The sequence below is a fragment of the Oxyura jamaicensis genome, chromosome 5, assembly GCF_011077185.1.
Source record: "Oxyura jamaicensis isolate SHBP4307 breed ruddy duck chromosome 5, BPBGC_Ojam_1.0, whole genome shotgun sequence".
Taxonomy (NCBI): Eukaryota; Metazoa; Chordata; class Aves; order Anseriformes; family Anatidae; genus Oxyura; species Oxyura jamaicensis.
Genome location: NC_048897.1, coordinates 55,702,374 through 55,719,961, shown reverse-complemented (window position 1 = coordinate 55,719,961; position 17,588 = coordinate 55,702,374). Strand labels below are relative to the sequence as shown.

The 17,588-nt window shown below is 37.9% G+C and overlaps 1 protein-coding gene across 4 annotated transcripts in view; it reads left to right on the top strand.

Moving 5' to 3' along the window:
* Positions 1-15,179, top strand: part of HIPK3 (homeodomain interacting protein kinase 3) — a 70,286-nt gene extending 55,107 nt beyond the window's left edge. For 3 of the 4 annotated variants that reach the window (XM_035327499.1, XM_035327500.1, XM_035327502.1), the window contains exons 5-16: positions 232-318; positions 1,180-1,364; positions 2,106-2,265; positions 2,694-2,817; positions 5,411-5,532; positions 5,706-5,830; positions 5,931-6,092; positions 7,069-7,365; positions 8,300-8,440; positions 9,539-9,774; positions 10,054-10,181; positions 11,821-15,179. In XM_035327499.1, coding sequence (XP_035183390.1) covers positions 232-318; positions 1,180-1,364; positions 2,106-2,265; positions 2,694-2,817; positions 5,411-5,532; positions 5,706-5,830; positions 5,931-6,092; positions 7,069-7,365; positions 8,300-8,440; positions 9,539-9,774; positions 10,054-10,181; positions 11,821-12,297 — 2,244 coding nt within the window. In that variant the 3' untranslated portion in view covers positions 12,298-15,179. The remainder of the gene's footprint in view (positions 1-231; positions 319-1,179; positions 1,365-2,105; positions 2,266-2,693; positions 2,818-5,410; positions 5,533-5,705; positions 5,831-5,930; positions 6,093-7,068; positions 7,366-8,299; positions 8,441-9,538; positions 9,775-10,053; positions 10,182-11,820) is intronic. The other variant, XM_035327501.1, reaches the window with a different exon arrangement.
* Positions 15,180-17,588: the final 2,409 nt, after the last annotated feature.

The window sequence follows — 17,588 nt, the reverse complement described above, 5'->3', positions numbered from 1 at the left end:
GATTTACAAACCATCTATTGTAATCCAGTGTTGGGGTAGTTCAGATGGGAAGTACAGTAGTTGTGTATTTCAATTTAGAAAATGAAAGTAGCAAAAAAGATGTACAAAAAGTCAAATACACACTTTTTTTCCCTGTTAAACAGGCTTATTAGGCCAATAAATATTTAAAACTAGCTGGAAGTGTCCTTTATTGCCGACTTCTAAATTCAGCTTTCCTTTTCTTTTTTTCAGACTTTGGAAGAGCATGAGGCAGAGACAGGTATGAAGTCTAAAGAGGCCAGGAAGTATATTTTCAACAGTTTGGATGATATAGTGCACGTGAGTATTAAAGCCTTCTTCCTTTGCAAAAGGACTGTTGAGAATGAATAATGATTTTTCAAATATTTTAGTGTTTTTGAAGAAAAAAAACCTTTTAGATGATCATTTATTTTGTATCAATCCTAACCATTCTTATTTGCATATGTTGTACTGAGGAAATGTCCAGCTGTGTCAGTCCATCTTTAGAAAGATGTTCCTTTGTCACCGTGCGTGTTAAGCAATGGCACGTGTTCTTGTGTATGTGTGGAACCCTTTAATTTTTATATGTAATGTGCATTTTCTCTTTTATCATATCTGCCGTTCTGGATAAAAGAACAGCTTACGGAGATGCTGCTATATCAGCAATGTAATTTTCAGTATAAGTTGTCTCTTCCTTTTTGTTTGTTTTTTTGTTGAAAACAAAACTGCTGCCTCACTTTTCCTCAGCTATATACCTCTCTGGTCAATAACAAAAGGAAACTTTTCATTCTCTTTAATATCCTGAAAAGTTAATAAAATCTTTTTTTCAAGATCGCCATTAATGCATGTTTGAAATAATTTTTGAAGATTATCTCTGTAGTTTTACGTTAGACCATATAAAGATCTCCATCCATCCCACATCGAACTTCTAAGTTTCAGATCCCAGATTGAAATCTTTCTGTTTTGTCTTTTTGCTGGGGAAAATACAAGGGGAATAATACGTGTAGTGAAAGTAGAAAAGTTTCACTAATTCCAAGCCATCCCTATTTGGATAATCTAGCTAATTCACCTTGTCCAACACAGTACACTCATTGAATTTTAGTACTTTAAAGCAGGAAGCAATAACAGGAGGAGGCAAACTAATATGCATGTCTTCTATCTGGCTGTTTTGTTCGATGGTAGGTGAACATGGTGATGGATTTGGAAGGAAGTGACCTGTTGGCAGAGAAGGCAGATAGGAGGGAGTTCGTCAGTCTGTTGAAGAAAATGTTGCTGATTGATGCTGATTTAAGAATCACTCCAGCTGAGACCCTGAACCATTCTTTTGTTACCATGAAGCACCTCCTAGATTTTCCTCATAGCAACCAGTATGTAACAAAAACTCTGGTAGTGGTTCATATGTGCAATACTGTTGTTTCGTCTGCTGTCAAAGAAAAAAATTCTTTAGTCAATTCTGTAATACCTTAGAGAATTCTTTTAAGTGCTTGCAATATTAGATATATCTACCAGGTCAGAGAAACTGTTTGAATAGATGTGTATTTTTCTGAAAAGTAACACTTATAACAACAGATTTTTAAATGATCATTTATATGCCCAGGTTATAAAATTTCAACACTGCAGGTTTGATTCTTAGAGGTATGAAGAACTCCTGTCAGGTATGAGAGCTAGGAGAGGCACTTGTTCTTGAAATGAACATCTCAGATACTTTCTTTTGTGCATTGGTTAATATGGAATATATTGAAAGTTTGTGCAGTCCTAGACCTCGATCTTTTGGTGTGGATTTCCTGAAGTGCAAGCATTTCAGGGAAGGAAAGAACTTTCCATCCATTTAACCTAACATCTCAATTGCTCGTGCCCAGTTGTTGGAAAACTATGTTAGATGCAAGCAGGAAATGGCAGGTTTTTTAAAATGTATTTATTAATAAATATGCATTAAAAGGGCTTGACATTCACATAGTAATTGCTTTTTCTACTTCTGTTCATGATGCCGCTCCATGAAACTGAGATTGGTGGGCTTTGAATTTTTTTTCTTGTTCTGTATACGTTTTATACATTTAAGTCGCACACAATTCTAATTAAAGCAACTTACTATTTTCTGTTTTTAACAGAGTAAAGTCCTGTTTCCACATCATGGATGTTTGCAAATGCAGATCAAATTTGTATGACTTAAGCAACCGCAATAAAACATCACTTATGAGACCAGTTGCCTCAGGCAGTGCAGCTAATCTTACTGCAAACTTCACCAAAATTGGCCCAGTAAGAAGCCAGGTAAAACACTTTTGTATTAAAACCTCAGTTAATGGTATTTCTCTAATTATTTTCATAACTGAAAAATGTGTATCTGATAAGTGACAAAATGCTCTCTTATACTCTCATTTTTTTTTTCTTAGTGTTCATTTAAAACAACAGCAAAATCCCCTCCCCGCCTCCCAAAACAAAAACAAACCCCCAAACTTCAGAATCCAGTATGTTTCAAAATCAAGTGACAAGCTGGAGTCGTGGTAATAGTCAAGTAAAAAAAAGTCGTGGTAGTAAAGCACTGCTGTATTATAGTGCCCTCCCGTGGCCGAACGGGATTGCTTCCTGTGAAACGTGTTTGAAACTCCTTTTTAGAAATTACTTTAGCTGTTTATTATATTAGCCAGTGGAACATAATCACAATTATAATGTTGTCTGTGTTGAATCTGTTCCCTTAGGCATTAACTGCATCTGCCCATTCAGTTTTGCACCAAGGGATACCACTGCAGGCAGGAACTGCTCAGTTTGGTTGCAGTGATGTTTTCCAGCAGGCATTGATTATATGTCCTCCGACTATTCAAGGTATGTTTAACAAAATCCATAGTTCCTGAGAGACAAGCATCGTTGCACACACATGCTTATATCTTGGATAAAACAGAGATGCAATGTGGATTCTACAACAAGAAAGAAGGTTATTCTAAAATAAAATTTGAGAAGAAACGAGAAAGATGAAGAGAGTACTGTTGCTTTTTCTGCAACTACATTCCTACAATACTGTAGGGATAAGGCTAAGAAAATAGAACACTTCTTGTGATAAGCCTATCTGGATTTTTGTTGTTGTTAATTGGACATACAAGTGAATGTTTAATAAACCATGTAGAAGCTCAGCGTTTCATTTAAGGATGTGGCTGCCCTATGTAAGCAGTAATCACATTTGCTGTCCTATGGTTAAGATAAACAAGGACAACTAGATAGAACTGTTGCAACTTTCTGAGGGTTGAAAAACATCTAACGAAATCTTTGAGAGTTTTGATTGCATTGTGCTGTGAGGAGGAAAGGGCAGCTTGGCAGAACTCCCTTTATTAACAGGGATAAGATTTGATTTAAGTATACAATTTACTATTTATTGAAACAAATAATTAGTTGAAGACTTAATTATCGGAAACATTTGGAAACCGTGAGGTGGAAATGCCAGCAGTGAAGCAGTTCCGTAGTTACAGAAAAGGACCAGATAAAGATATGCATCTCTGGAAAGACGCATGGTAAAGCTGGTGACCTTTTTTTCCCCCAAACAAACGCATTTGCATCATACAAACACAGGTCTTACTGTTTGAGGATTCTTTAGAAATTTCTTAGAACACATTAAGAAAAACGTTGTTTATAAAGGACTGATTAGAGAGGAGCTGATGAAAAACAGCCTTTCTTAACCTAGTGACAGTCATTTATGGGGAGGGAAAGGTATTTGTTGTTATTGTTATTAATTGCTATTAACTTAGCTTGATTTTAGTCTTCCATCTCCAAAGATGCAGTCTATCGGCCTTGGTAATGTTGAACTTTGTTGTAGAGATCAGATCTTGAAATGATAGTTTATTACAAGTAGGTTTTTCTTAGAATGATTTCCAAACTTCTCTGTACTTTCTTCCTAAACTTAAAGCCCAGGAAGTCTTTATCTTTTCAGGTAAAAACAGATAAAACAGACTTCAATGTTATTTGTGGTGGCTGCTTCTATCTTGGATTCCAGAAACTTTTGAAAGCTTGGAGTATTCACTGTGCAGGGTGTCAGAGGCTATATGAGCCAAATGCATAGCTTCCTACAGACTTTCTTCTGAGCACGCTTAATACAGCTAAAAAATTTCCTCTATATTTGTATATGCTTTGCACAATGGCGTATTCCATAATTAAAAACCCTACTGTTTTGATTATATTGAGATGAATAAAGTGATTATAGAAAATGAAACCGTATGGGCAAGTACTTTCTCTGTGATCTATATACTCTATTCTTAGTATGATGATAAATGTCCAAATTGAAGTCCTACTGTGGCTGGAATGAAAGGAATATATTGGCTTCATCACATAGGTGACAAGCTGAGTTGCTGGTATGGGAAAGGGATATTAATGGTACCTGGCACCGCGTCAAGTTTTCTCTTTTTGGCTGCTCTGTCAAGTGTCTTGAGTGCTATGTCTTGCTACTTCTGGCAGAGTTACGATGTTGCTGTTCTAGATGTCTGTGTTGAAAAAATTAATCAACATTCCAAAATTCCAAGCTTTTAACTGCATGGTGATGATAGTATTATATTAGTTGAAGATTTTCCTTTATCCTGTATTTTAAAGATTACAAAACACGTCATCTTTAGTTGAGTTTTCTTCAGTAGTTACCTCCAAACAGCTGCAAGGTGCAAAGTGGCATTAGAATATTAAATTAGTGTATTCCTCTAGGCTATGTTTTCTTTAGTCATAGCTGTTTTGTTGCAGTATCTGTTTAAAAGAAATCTTTCATTTTAGTTTAACAAGTTATTTTAAACTTGTTAGTTAGTTGTAGCATTGCTATATGTCTGTCTGTGAGTTTCCTGTGACAACAGTGAAATCTATGTAAAGCATGAGATGCATCTTCTTGCTCTCATGCTCTTGTGATAACAGCACTACAGCTTGCATTGTTTTGATACGAGGAGGATTTAACCAACAGGGATATCATACATGGGACTTCGTGTACTGTAAGAGCTAGGAGGAATGTTTTTTGGCTAGTTGGAAACGTGTGTGTGAGAAGCGCACAAGTCAGCGGTGAGAAGCTTTGGAATTCCTTTTTGCTTTTGTCTGCTGCTTTGCAAATACTTTTTAAGTAATTTGTGAAGAAGAGTAAAATGCTTCGCTCTGCAAAACCTTCTGCCAAAGTCATTCCACTTTCTAGTAGTCAGTTTTCAAATAGTAACTATTGACAATTCTTTTTGGAAATTACCGCATCAAATATCTGTGCAGATAAGTACTGGCACAAAAATCTTTTAAGAGTTATATTGATATTTATTTGGCTTGAAAAGTCTAAATTACAGAACTAGATCATAAACACATCAAGACAAAATAGTAAAATGTAGAAGTATCCCTTACGTTTACACTTTGCTCTGAAGTTAGGCAAGGCTGGTATGTTGCTTAAAGCTTGTGTATGTGTTTTCCTTCCTGATAGGAATTCCTACAAACCATAGTAAACCCACAAGTTTCTCCCTGAGGGTGGATAATGCAGTTCCACTGGTGACCCAGGCCCATGCAATTCAACCACTACAGATTCGAGCAGGAATCCTTTCTCAGGTGAGCTTACTTTAAAATAAACATGTGATTTGTTTTACTATTGCCAGACATTTTTATGCAAATTGCTTTGGTAATGCCCCGCAGAGTTTCTTTCTGTATTGTGTTGAACTACAGTCAGCTAATATAAATTCAGTCGTTCCCTGTGTCATGAGATCTTCTCTGCTTCTCAACAGACATGGTCAAATCATACCCAGCAAATACTGGTTCCTGCATGGCAGCAAGTAGCACCAGTGACAGCCCCTGCAACATCTCTAGCTTCTGATCCTGTGGCTGGCCCACAAAGGCTTGGAGACTGGGGGTAAGTCCATGTATTTTTGTGCAAGACTTCATTGGCTTTGGTTTAACAGGATCTACGAATGCAATGGAAATGGTTTAAATTCTCCTTTATTTTTCCTCAGGAAGATGATTACCCAGGGCACCCATTATAACTCAATGATGCCGCAGCCTCTTTTAACACATCAGATAACCTTGTCTGCCCCTCAGCCAATTAGTGTGGGCATTGCACATGTTGTCTGGCCTCAGCCTGCAGCTACCAAGAGAAATAAACTGTGTCCGAACAGGTTGGTCAAATATTTCTAACATTCCAAGATAGAATATCTGAAACTGCTGTTTGGTGAGCAGGGGAATATCCTGTGAAAAGTGGCATGGGGGTGGGGGGGGCAAGTGCCTTTTGGGAAAATGTGTCCTTTCTGCCCTGATTATTCAGTATTTTTGGTAATACAGACTAGATGGGAAAAAATGCAGTAGCAAGAGGTTCTAGTTCCTGTTTTAAATCTGAGCCTATCACAAGAGCGAAGTTGTCTTTATTGCCTTTGGGAAGGTGTAAGAATATACTGAGGTAGCTCTGATGAGATATTCCTAAGCTTATACACGTGAAGAAATATCAGGTTTAGAGAACTAAAAATAAAGAGATACTATAGAGGTTGCAGTATGTCTTACAGTAGCAAAACAAACAAACAAAAACAAACAACCCCCCCCTCCCAACACTTCAGCTGCTTGCTGAACAAATTAATGTCTCACTGCCATACAGAGAATTTGCAAAGGTATGGGACATTTAATAACAACAACAAAAAAGCATGTGTTACCAAAGGTAACAGCAGAATTGTGGTAGGGAAGGATTTCATCCAGAGGCTATCAGTTTTTGTTTTCAGTGAGATTCAATGGAGAATCTTTTCAGGAAAACTGGCCAGATTTTTGGTTTTGTTTTTCACAAAAACAGTGGAACTTCTAACTTTTTTCCTTTGTAAAAATAATGGGGTTTCAATATATTGTATTCAATTTTGTTGCAAAATTCAGTCTTAGATCTTATTCTGGATCTTGTGATTACCTTCTTGTTAGCATGTTCCTAAATTTTCACTAATGACTAAAATCATAAATGCCAAATATTTATCACTGTTTACCATTTTATGTTTTTCTTTTCATTAATGTAGAAAATTGGTATTTTAGCCTACCTTTTTTTTTTTTTTTTTTGAAGTACAGTTTTAAGATCTGTTGGCAAAGATTCACAAAATATCAATTGGTGTGTTTTCTTCACAGGAGCAATGCGTTACAAAATACCAATATCCAAAATTCAGCCTTTATATCTCCAAAGATAATTAACCTGAAGGCTGTAAAGAGAATAAGCTGTATAGAAGCACAGGACAATCATAACTCAGAAGGACGGGAAAGTAACTGTTGTGAAGCGTCGGTCAGGCTGGACCCTGATTCATCTCTTTCAAACAAACAGCGCCAGGCTATCTTCATCGCAGGTTCCCCCAGCCCAGCAGTCAGTGTGATCACCATCAGCAGTGACACTGATGAAGATGACTTAGGAAGAACACATTCACTGAGAGAGTAAGAATTGATGTTTATCTTTATTAAGGATCTACTTAAATATAGCTGCCTTAACACAGCTTCTGTATTTAATGAGTCCGAGGGTTTTTTTAAGACAATCAATGCACTTCTGATCAAATTTCACTACGTTAACTCTGCAGTAGTATGCTATTTAAAAGTGAAAAATCCTTCTTTTTCATTAATCTATGAAAGTTAGGCATTTACAAAGGAAACAGTTTACTCTTCTTTTGTAACAGACTTGTTTGAAATAGAATACTTCTACATTCAGCATGCTTTTTTCCTTAATACTGTCATGCCTTATTTCTGTCTTGAAGATTCATCTTCTGGCTTTGTATCATCAAGTAGCATCGAGTAGATAACATTATATATATGTGAGTAAAAAAAAAGGCAGTGTGAAGAGCTGTGCACTTGGGTACAAACACAAATGCTGAGCATGGTCTCACAAAGGATTTTTTTCACAAAGCTGTCACAGAACTGTATTGTCTTAAAGGCTGAACAGTCTAATGTTTGAGTTTATTTTCACTTGTTACCAATTCTGAACTGGAGGAACCTTCATTTTAAATCTAGATTTTGTCAATTGTTTTAAGGCTCTGAGCTTTATTTGTAGTAAAAACTGTATCTACTTTCTTAGTAATGATTCAGTAATAAAATTCCTTAGTAGGTTTCCGCAAATGCATGTTTTGTCTAGAATTTCCAAAAGAACTCTGAAATGATTTAAAATCTGTTTTGGAGTTTTTTCTTTTAAAAACTAAAAACAGGCAAAAACAAAATAATAAAACCAAACCAGAAGGAATTAGATATTTGTTTACATTATTTAGGGGACCTTTTCTAATATCTGACCTCTTTTTATTCCATAACTATTTCTAAGTCAGTGGTGTACAGAAAGAACAAATGAGAGATTGCATGTTTGCTCACTTTCTTTTCTGTGTGGTAGGTGTAAAGGTAGCCTTGACTGCGAAGCCTGCCAGAATACTCTGAATATTGACCGTGTATGTTCTCTAAGCAGTCCTGATAGCACTCTGAGTACTAGCTCCTCAGGACAGTCCAGTCCATCTCCTTGCAAGAGATCCAACAGGTAAAATTTGTGCTCTTTTCAGCAAAAAGAAAGAACCTGGTAGACTCGGTTTATTTAAACAAAAACAAGAAGCAAAAGTTTTGTTATGTTGCCCTGTGGTGAGGCTTAATTACATGGTTAAAACTTGCTTTATTGGCTTACAGTTGCACAGCACAGACTTCCTTGTTCTTCTTAACAGACCCTTCTCACCTCACTGGCAGATTTCAGAATACTGAAAAAATGCTGGTTACTCAGAAAACTCAAGCATGTTGCTTACAGCTTCCTTGAGAATGAGAATCTTTTAAGTTTGCAAAATTAACTAAGCCAAAGTAGGCTGTGACAGATCTGAAGTTATCAGCATCTTTAATTTTTGCAGTCTCTTCTTTTCCCATTGTATATCTTGTATTGTAATCTTTAACGACGCTACCCTTTTTCTTTTACCAAACATAACCGTCGCTTATGTGAACGTATAATACATATACATATGAAGTTATGCACATGTGGTGTTTTCCAGAGCAGTTTCAAAGAGACCTACCTTTTCAGTAGGTAAGGTCTAGTTAAGCTCCTAGTGACGGATTTGTAGATGACAGAGCTGCCTGCTGTTGTGCAGGAAGCTTCCAGAGCTTTCATTATCAATAGTGAACCTATTAGCCCCAACAGAAGGCTTTCTGCAAACTCCAGGATGTGGCTGATTTTGAAAGGAAATGATTTCACTATGTGTTTCTTCAGTGTATTCTCTATTGCTGGTGTAATAAGCATACGGAGACCATGATTTCATTTCTTCTGAAATAAAATGTCTTCAACCTTTTACTTGTACTGAAAATCTAAATTTCAGGTGGATTTTAAGTACAAAATTGTTTTTAAAATAACCAAAAAAGTGGGTGAAAGTTAGACATCTAAGTCTTTATGTAGAAGTGATTTCTATCCTTTCCCTGGCTTTTAATTTGTGAATAGGGTGAATTTGAGTATCAACTGCCCTCTTGAACGCCTGTGCTTACATAAGTAAAAATGTAATGTTTTATCCACTTTATGGAACTAAAACGACTCTAAATTTTAATAAAATGTGTCTGCATTATGAAAATATATTTGTTTTCATGTCATACATTTATTTTTTGGTAGTATGTCAGATGATGAACAGGAAAGTGGATGCGATACAGTAGATGGCTCCCCGACTTCAGACTCTTCAGGACATGACAGCCCGTTTGTGGAAGATGGCTTTGTAGCTAATACCAATAAAAATAAGGAAGCAAGAGCATCAGTTAATCCTGAAACCAAATCAACTGTTTGCACAGTAGTGGTACCATCAATGAGTCTTGAAAACAGATTGCATCTTGATGAACAGATGGTGAATGCAGGTAAGTTAGTTGAGGTGGTGTTTTCTTTCTATACCAGTAGATAAAAGTAGGGATTTAAATAATTTATTCAATAGCTATACACATGTGGATTTTGATTTACTTCTGTATCCTATTCTGTAATAAACACTTCTAAATTGTGGAGTTTTAAGACTTCGATCAGTGTATTATTTTATTATTTTCCCCTTTATGCTGAAGCATATGAAATTTTATCATTGTTGAATTGTTAGAAGAGAATAAAGGTAACAAAAGCATAACACTGTTCCATTTATATATTGGAAGATACTACGTGCCAGCCACTGAAAAAGGGTCGGTCTGTCCTGGGAAGAATAAACCAGTCTTCTGCTGTGGGAAGCCGTCAGCAAAAACTGGCATCGGCATTCAATCAGCAACATATAAACTTCAGTCAGGTATTTGTACTTGCTTATATCAAAGAAGTATTTTTTTCTGTCTTGAGGTTCCAGACACGCTGAATGCTTACAGTTTCAATTGGTGTCAGTGGCAACTGCATATTTTCAACAGCACAACTGCAGTTCAGAGATAGTCAAACCTTGACATGGATTTCAACTTTTGGGGCAAGTCATAAGTATCTTTGGTCATTTTCTTAAAGCAGCTGACTTTATTTTGAAAACTGATAGAAAAACCACACTGAGAAAATAAGCAACACCTACAACTACGAGCACAAGACAAAGTGAAAAACGTGTTTTTTTTTTTTTTCCTACATCCAAATGCTAAAATGCTTATAGTGTGCAGTTAGAAACTGGAGGTGTCTTTCAGTCATGTTCTGTTAGTAGTGTGCCTGAAAATGTTTGTAGTTTGAGTATCCAGAGACAGAGCTTAACAAATTCAACTCTTTCTTACCCTTAAATCCAGGTAGCAAAGCTAGGGGGAAGAAGCTGGGATTTTAGTTAAGTCCAACGTTGGAAGATACCCAAGGCTGATTTAAAAGCTGCTTTTATCATTACCCAGCAACATAGTAAATGTGTCTACTATGTCAACTTCAGTTCTTTCAGCCACACGTTAAAATTAAGCCCCTTTTTAATGAATTAATTTTGAGCTGTAGCTACACTGAGCTTTTGGTTAGATATCTGGAGGTGCATTTAATACAAGAACGGTACCTGTTTGTGCAAGTCTTAAAGAGGAAACCTGTTTATGTAAGTCTTAAACAGGGGATATTAACTTGTAAGTCAAATATTAAATGCAAGTATGCTATATGTAGATAAGAGGATTTACCAATAATGACTTGAATAGTTCAGACTGTAAGAAACATTTGGGTGGGTGACACAATCTCCCCTTCTGCATATTCATGCAGGATTGATTTAATTAATTCTAAGTAAACCTTAATGTGATCTGCACAGTATTAATTTTTAATCTCTCAGTGGCTGCAGCTCCTCAGGCTCCCAGCAGAAAGTGTAGAATATTACTTTCATTACAAAAATTTATGCTGAGCCTTCCTTCTTTGGTAGATGCCCCTGTAGTTTCAGATCTGCGTCACTTAATGAGAGTAACTGATTTTTAGTCTTTGTCTTTATAACCGTAAATGATTGCCACATCTTCCTGTGATCATAGCCCTAGACTTCTGTGTGCCTAGTTGTCTCAGATATTTTCAATCCGTTTATTATTTTTTCTGCTCTCCTCTAAAATTTCTCTCCTATTTGTCCTCTTTGTGCCTCATTATGGTGCCCAAACTGAATGCAGCACTTCCAATTGATGCCAAGCCAGTGCTGAGTAGACTGGAATAAGCACCTTGCTCATGTGATACATGGTATTTCTGTTAAAACAGCCCAGCATGGCATACTATCTTTTTTTTTTTTTTTTTTTGCAAGATCATTAAATAACTTGTGTTCTGTTTATCATCTCTTATTGTCAGATTTCCTGTCCGTGCTACTATCTAAATAGCTAATATATTTTTTGTTTAAGCATTTAATTATTCCTGTCTCTATATTTCTCTTGATTTTTAAGTTGATTAGTTTTAGTGCATTATTCCATTTTTCAAACTGTCTTTCTACTTGAAAATATTAAGACTTGTCCCTTTCTGTGTACGGACAGGTTCAGCACTTTGGATCTGGGCCCCAGGAATGGAATGGGAACTACGCTCATCGAAGACAGCAGGCCTACATCCCAGCGAGCGTAGCCAGTCATGCTTTCTCCCTTCCCCAAGGAAGTCCAAATCACACTGCCGTGCACGCGCATCTCTCTGGAAGTACCCACCTCGGAGGACAGCCTGCTATTCTTCCGTACCCATCGTCGGCACCCCTTAGTACTGCTGCGCCCGTTGCCCACCTCCTTGCCTCACCATGTACCTCAAGACCCTTACTGCAACATCCAACGTACAATATATCTCATCCCAGTGGTATAGTTCACCAAGTTCCAGTTGGCATAAACCCCCGTCTCTTACCTTCCCCAACCATTCATCAGACTCAATACAAACCAATTTTTCCACCACATTCGTACATTGCAGCATCACCTGCTTACACAGGATTTCCACTGAGTCCAACAAAACTCAGCCAGTATCCATTTATGTGAGAACTCAAAGTATATTGAGGAAGCTCAATGACACAGAAGTTTGATTTAAGAAGAAACATGGTATTTATTAAATATTAGCCATGGCACAACAGGAAAATTATTTTTTTGAATCATGTAGACTTGGGTGCAATTTAAACAACTGAGCTTTAAAAAAAACAACTCACTTTTAATGTGTTTTGCACATTTGGTATAACTTGTCTTTGGTCATGTTATCTTCTTATATAGGAACTTTAGACAGGTGACTTAAGGGAGCAGAAATCTGTTTTTGCTCCTGCTATTTTTTATAAAATTGCCTTCTAACTAGTGCAAGACACGTCTACATTGGGAAGCCATTCAGTGTACAGAATTAGAGCAACAGATGCACACATGTCAGCAGTACGGTGTAGAAGTAACTTGTTTGTATTACGTATCTTGGTGTTTAAATGTTGAGTCACTTACCTGAAAGTTGAGCTGTTGTTCTTCACATTGCATGTGTCTTTTGCATGGGCAAAAAAAGCCTAAACATTGCTCTTAAATGTCGTTGTCCTAATAATCTCAGCTGCATTGTAAACCGTTCCCACACATAGTGCCTTAAATATTTGAGGTTGTTAATGTTATTACTTATATATCAATGTTGAGGACTGCAGCACTTAAAAATTCAGATCTGCTGATTTTTGATAGCGTATTGCTCATTTTGGGTTTTGTGTGGTATGATTTTAGTATTTGGTGTTTTTTCCTTACGAGAAGGCAGCATGTTTTGCTGTAGCTGAATTTTGCTGTCTTTTCTCCCAGAATGATCTAGCTTCAAGGAAAGACTTTAGTAGTGCTTAAGGAAAGTTGATTCAGTAGCTATTGAGTAGTGACACACAACACAGTATTTCATACTGTTAAATGGAACTGCAATACAATCTAAGTAGTCTATTTTCAAAGTGTTTGTCTAATTGGATATAATAAAATGTTTAGAGGTGCAGTAGGCATGACTGACTAGATAATGAAAGAAAAAGCAAAGTGCTCATTGATTCATGATGTGGTTTCATCTTAGCTTGAGCAAACCATGCAGTATTTAATAACTAGTAGCAGAATATTTACTATTGAAGCTTGAAAAGATGTGAGTTCTTTGTGTGCAATCTTTCATTTATGCATGGGAGAGATTTTAGTCTTTTTACATTATAGTATTTGTTTTAGCCTGTTGGGGGTGTTTGCTTATTTAATACATTCCGTCAGGGACGTAAATTACATGCTTTTTTGCATTCTTTTTATTTTCCTTAGGAGGTGTGTCTTTTTGTTTTTTGTTTTGTTCAAATGAAGTTGCTTTTGCAGCACCAAAGACTTAATCATCCATTTCCTATAAAAGGTAGCTACTTTTTTCATAGACCTCAAGTATACTGTAGTGTAGAGATGGGATTTAAAGAAGGTATGAAACTGAGGCCGTGTTTTAGCTTATGGGCAAGTAATAAATTGTATCATTTATCTTGAATGTATCATAGATAAGCTGCTATATAATGATTGCCACTTCAGATAGCTGTGAACTTAGGTGATTAACTAGTTCTTTCTTAGCCTTCTGATTTCTGTACAAGTCTAATTACATGAAATAGAAGCCGGGTTTTGGGTTGTTCTTTATTTTTTTTTTTTAATTTTGTTTTCATGTTTGAAGTGTCGTAACTACTATACTGTAAATGATGGAAGATGATTGCATATGTTTTTTTTGGGGGTGTGTTATTTGCATCAGTATTTTATCTCCATTAACTTTGAGCTCATCACTGCATATAAATGGATGTATTGGTGTAACTTAATTTTTTTATGTTTTCATATTGGCATTGTGTAGACACTTAAGCAGCTGCATCTTGCAGGCTTGACTTAACTTTTTTTTAAAACAAAATCTGGAATACAATCTTTGCAATGTTGACTGGAATAAGAGTGCAAAGCATTTGAGTTTTAACTCTGTCAATAAGCTAATAACTGGTAAAACTTTTTCTTTACTCCACTAACACAAGCAGTGTTTTATTTAATGAATGTCTGAATGAAATAAATGTGCCTACATTTGATTTATTTTTTAAGTAATAACTAAAATACAACAGTATTAGATCATAAAACAAACAAAAATACCAGCAGTACATTTTTAATCACACTGAAAATTAAGAAACCTAACTTTTCCCAAAAGTTTCAGTGTTTTTAGTAATCAGCTCTATGCATTTTGTACAAGTATAAACGTGTATATAAAGTATGCATTAGAAACTAGGAGTATCCTGATTAATCTGAAATCTTATCAACACGTATATAAAGCCTAAATATATGGAGTCAAGAAAACGCTCAAATTGGATATCCACCTTACCACTTCAAACTTGTACTATATGGTCCAGCAGATTGTTTTCTGTTAACTCCCTTGTGTTGGGAATTGACGCTTTTCTGGTGCTTACTCCATTGCAGGCAATGGACACACCACAAATCACCGATGCAAATGGAGTAGATGAATTTTGTATTGTGAAAACAAAAAATACTGCATTTTTTTTCTGGGGCCAGGGGGATTTTCATTGGTCTAATGTATTTACTGTACTTTCTTTTTACTGTGCTTAAGGTTTTAAACTTCTGTGCTTGTTAAATTGACACGATTATCTGTATATCACAACAGTAGCCTGCCGTATGCAGGACAAAGTTGCTGTAAATGTGCCCCACGTTAGATCTGCTGCTCTTTCTACGTATTGTAAGTTTAGAAATGTCTGCCTTTCAGTGGACGACATATCTGGGATTCTGCCACAGCTTAAATTCAACATAACAGATGGCTTTTCCCCAATCCTGCAATACATTCTGAGAGAATGGACTCTTGTAAGTCCAAGTGTCCAGGGCCCAACCGCAGAAAAAAAGCGTTCAGGCAGAAGGCCTGTTCTGTGGGAGGAAAAAAAAAAGTCATCCTCTGAGAAGCATTTATACATGTTACTGTTTTAATGCCTTTTTTAAATAAAACACTGCATGACTACAGAATTGCATATCTGCATATTACTTTAATTTACAAGATTTTATATGAATTTCTTGTGTTCAGTTTTTAACTTTACTTCAGGGTGTTTTATTGGTCAAATATGCTACTGTATTAACTTTTTTTGGTTTTAGTTTTTAATTTTTTCTGTTTTTACTGCTAATTAACTTGGTTTGTGTTAAGTAAAAGTTAAATCACACTGCAAGCTGTAGGAAGACTTGTTCTAGAATTACCCAGTGATAGAGACTTGATTAATAAGTTTGAACTGTTACTGTTTAACAACTTGTAGACTTGTGGCTTTTCTTTTTTTTTTCTTTTTTTTTTTTTTGCTTTGGATTTCTATGCTACACTAGTTCGCCATGTAGCAATTGCACTGTGCAATATTACAATATGAGGACTGGGAAAATTTTTTATGGATGTAATGTCTCTTACAGTTTGCGATAGTATTTCTTTCTAGTTCTCAGTGATTTAAATGTGACCAAGCCTTCTGTACTTTGTCACAAAAAGCGGGTTTTCCAGGTGACTATTTTGGTGAGTGTCAAAATAAGAATTTATGGTGTATTACTGTCGAGATTCACTTTGAATTAAAATATATATTGCAGCAGATGATTTTTGGTGGCTTTCTTTGTTGTTGTGTTAGATCTGGGCTGGGTTAAGATAAAAGCAAGGAAAAATCATGTGAATGGTTCCCACTCTTAAACTATGGTGTGTAGTCATTTGACTAAGCTTCTCTTTGGTTCGAAATTTTAAATTTTAGTAACCTGCAGGGCATGCTTAGCAGGGTCTCAGGAATCTGCCTTTAGTGTAGCCAAACCTGAAGGTTCCTTTTTCTGCATGCCCCGCTTGCGCAACCTGAGGAGGTGGTTATCTGGCCCAGACTCCAGCACTAACTGTACAGGACAAGTTTATACTGCAGTTGTGCTCGCATTCATTCAAGGAAAAGCCTTCAGACTCACGGAATTGTCACATGCTACAGAACTGTAGTGGGACAAGCTGGCTGAGGATCATGCTTTGTTTGATCAATGAATCAGCTTTGGTTTTCAGCTGGAGAGATGGTCGTTCTCCGGGAAGGAACAGAGAAGCTACTGTTCCTTATCACTCACAAAGCAGTACAGTCCTGACAATGATGGTAGATTCGCATTAATGCGAGTAACTTATGCTGCCTTAACCCACTACTCTGGTGTGAGTCAAAGTGAGGCTGTCAAGTATACCCAGCATGTGCATGCTCTAGGGGAACCCGTACATAACTAAACAAATCCCAACACCAAGTGGGTGAGCACAGATACCCCTCCAAGGGGTTGGAATTACCTTTCTGTCCAGTGAAGATGAATAGGATCATGAAAGGTGGGTCTAGGAAGTAGCTAACTGCAGCTTCTTGGTAAAACTTCAGTGAATTTTCACTGGCTGTAAGAGTAATTCACCATGCTGGGAAATACGCATTTTGAAGTCCTTTGAAATAACTAAAAATGTTAGGAGAAAAAAATGTTTTATATAATACATTTATATGCACATAGTGTGTAATGGAAAAGATTGACTAGGACGATTGAGCTAGACCCAAAAAAAAACGCTGTCAAAGCGAAGTTACTGATGGATCTGTCTGTCTATAAAGGTTCTTATGACAAAAGCTAGACAAATACGAAAATAGTGAAAGGGCTTTTACACAGGAGCCTCCGCGCAGCTCGTGAGAGGTACCGCTAGAGGGCCCTGCAGTAAACGCCGTGGCCCCCAGTACAGCGGAGTGATGAGTAAGCCCTCCGTTTTACTATAACAGCCCTGGAACTGCCATCTTTTCTTTGTGGGTAATCAGGAGTAGTCGTCGAGGGGGAGCTCATTTTGCACGGAGTGAGTTAGCGATGTGAGGCAGAAGCGAGTAAAGCGGCACCAAGGGCCCCTCAGGGCCTGTCCGGCCGCACCGCTGGCAGCCCGAGGGGGCTCGGGACCGGCCCGTCGCCGCCGGCCCCCCCCGCGGCGCTGCGGCTGTGCCCGGCCGGGCCCCGCTTTACCTCAGCGCGGCCCTGCCCGGGGGCGCCCGTCCCGGCTCCGCTCCTGAGGTGCCGCAGCGCGGGTCCCGCCTCCGCCTCCTCAGGGCGGCCTGCGGGGAACGGGCGGCGCCACCGGCAAGGCTCCGGTCCCCTTCGGCAGAGGCGTTAATGGGGGAAGGCACCGCGAGGGCTGCCTGAGGAACCCCGCTCCCGCTCCCCCGTCCTGGTCCCGGCCCCGCCGCCCCCCGCCCAGCGGGCACCGGGGGGGTCCCGGCGGCGCCGCCCCCGCCCGTCGCTCCCCGCCTCCCCTCGCTCGGCAGGCGCTGTGCCGCGGAGGGCGGGGAGCGGGGCCGGGGCTG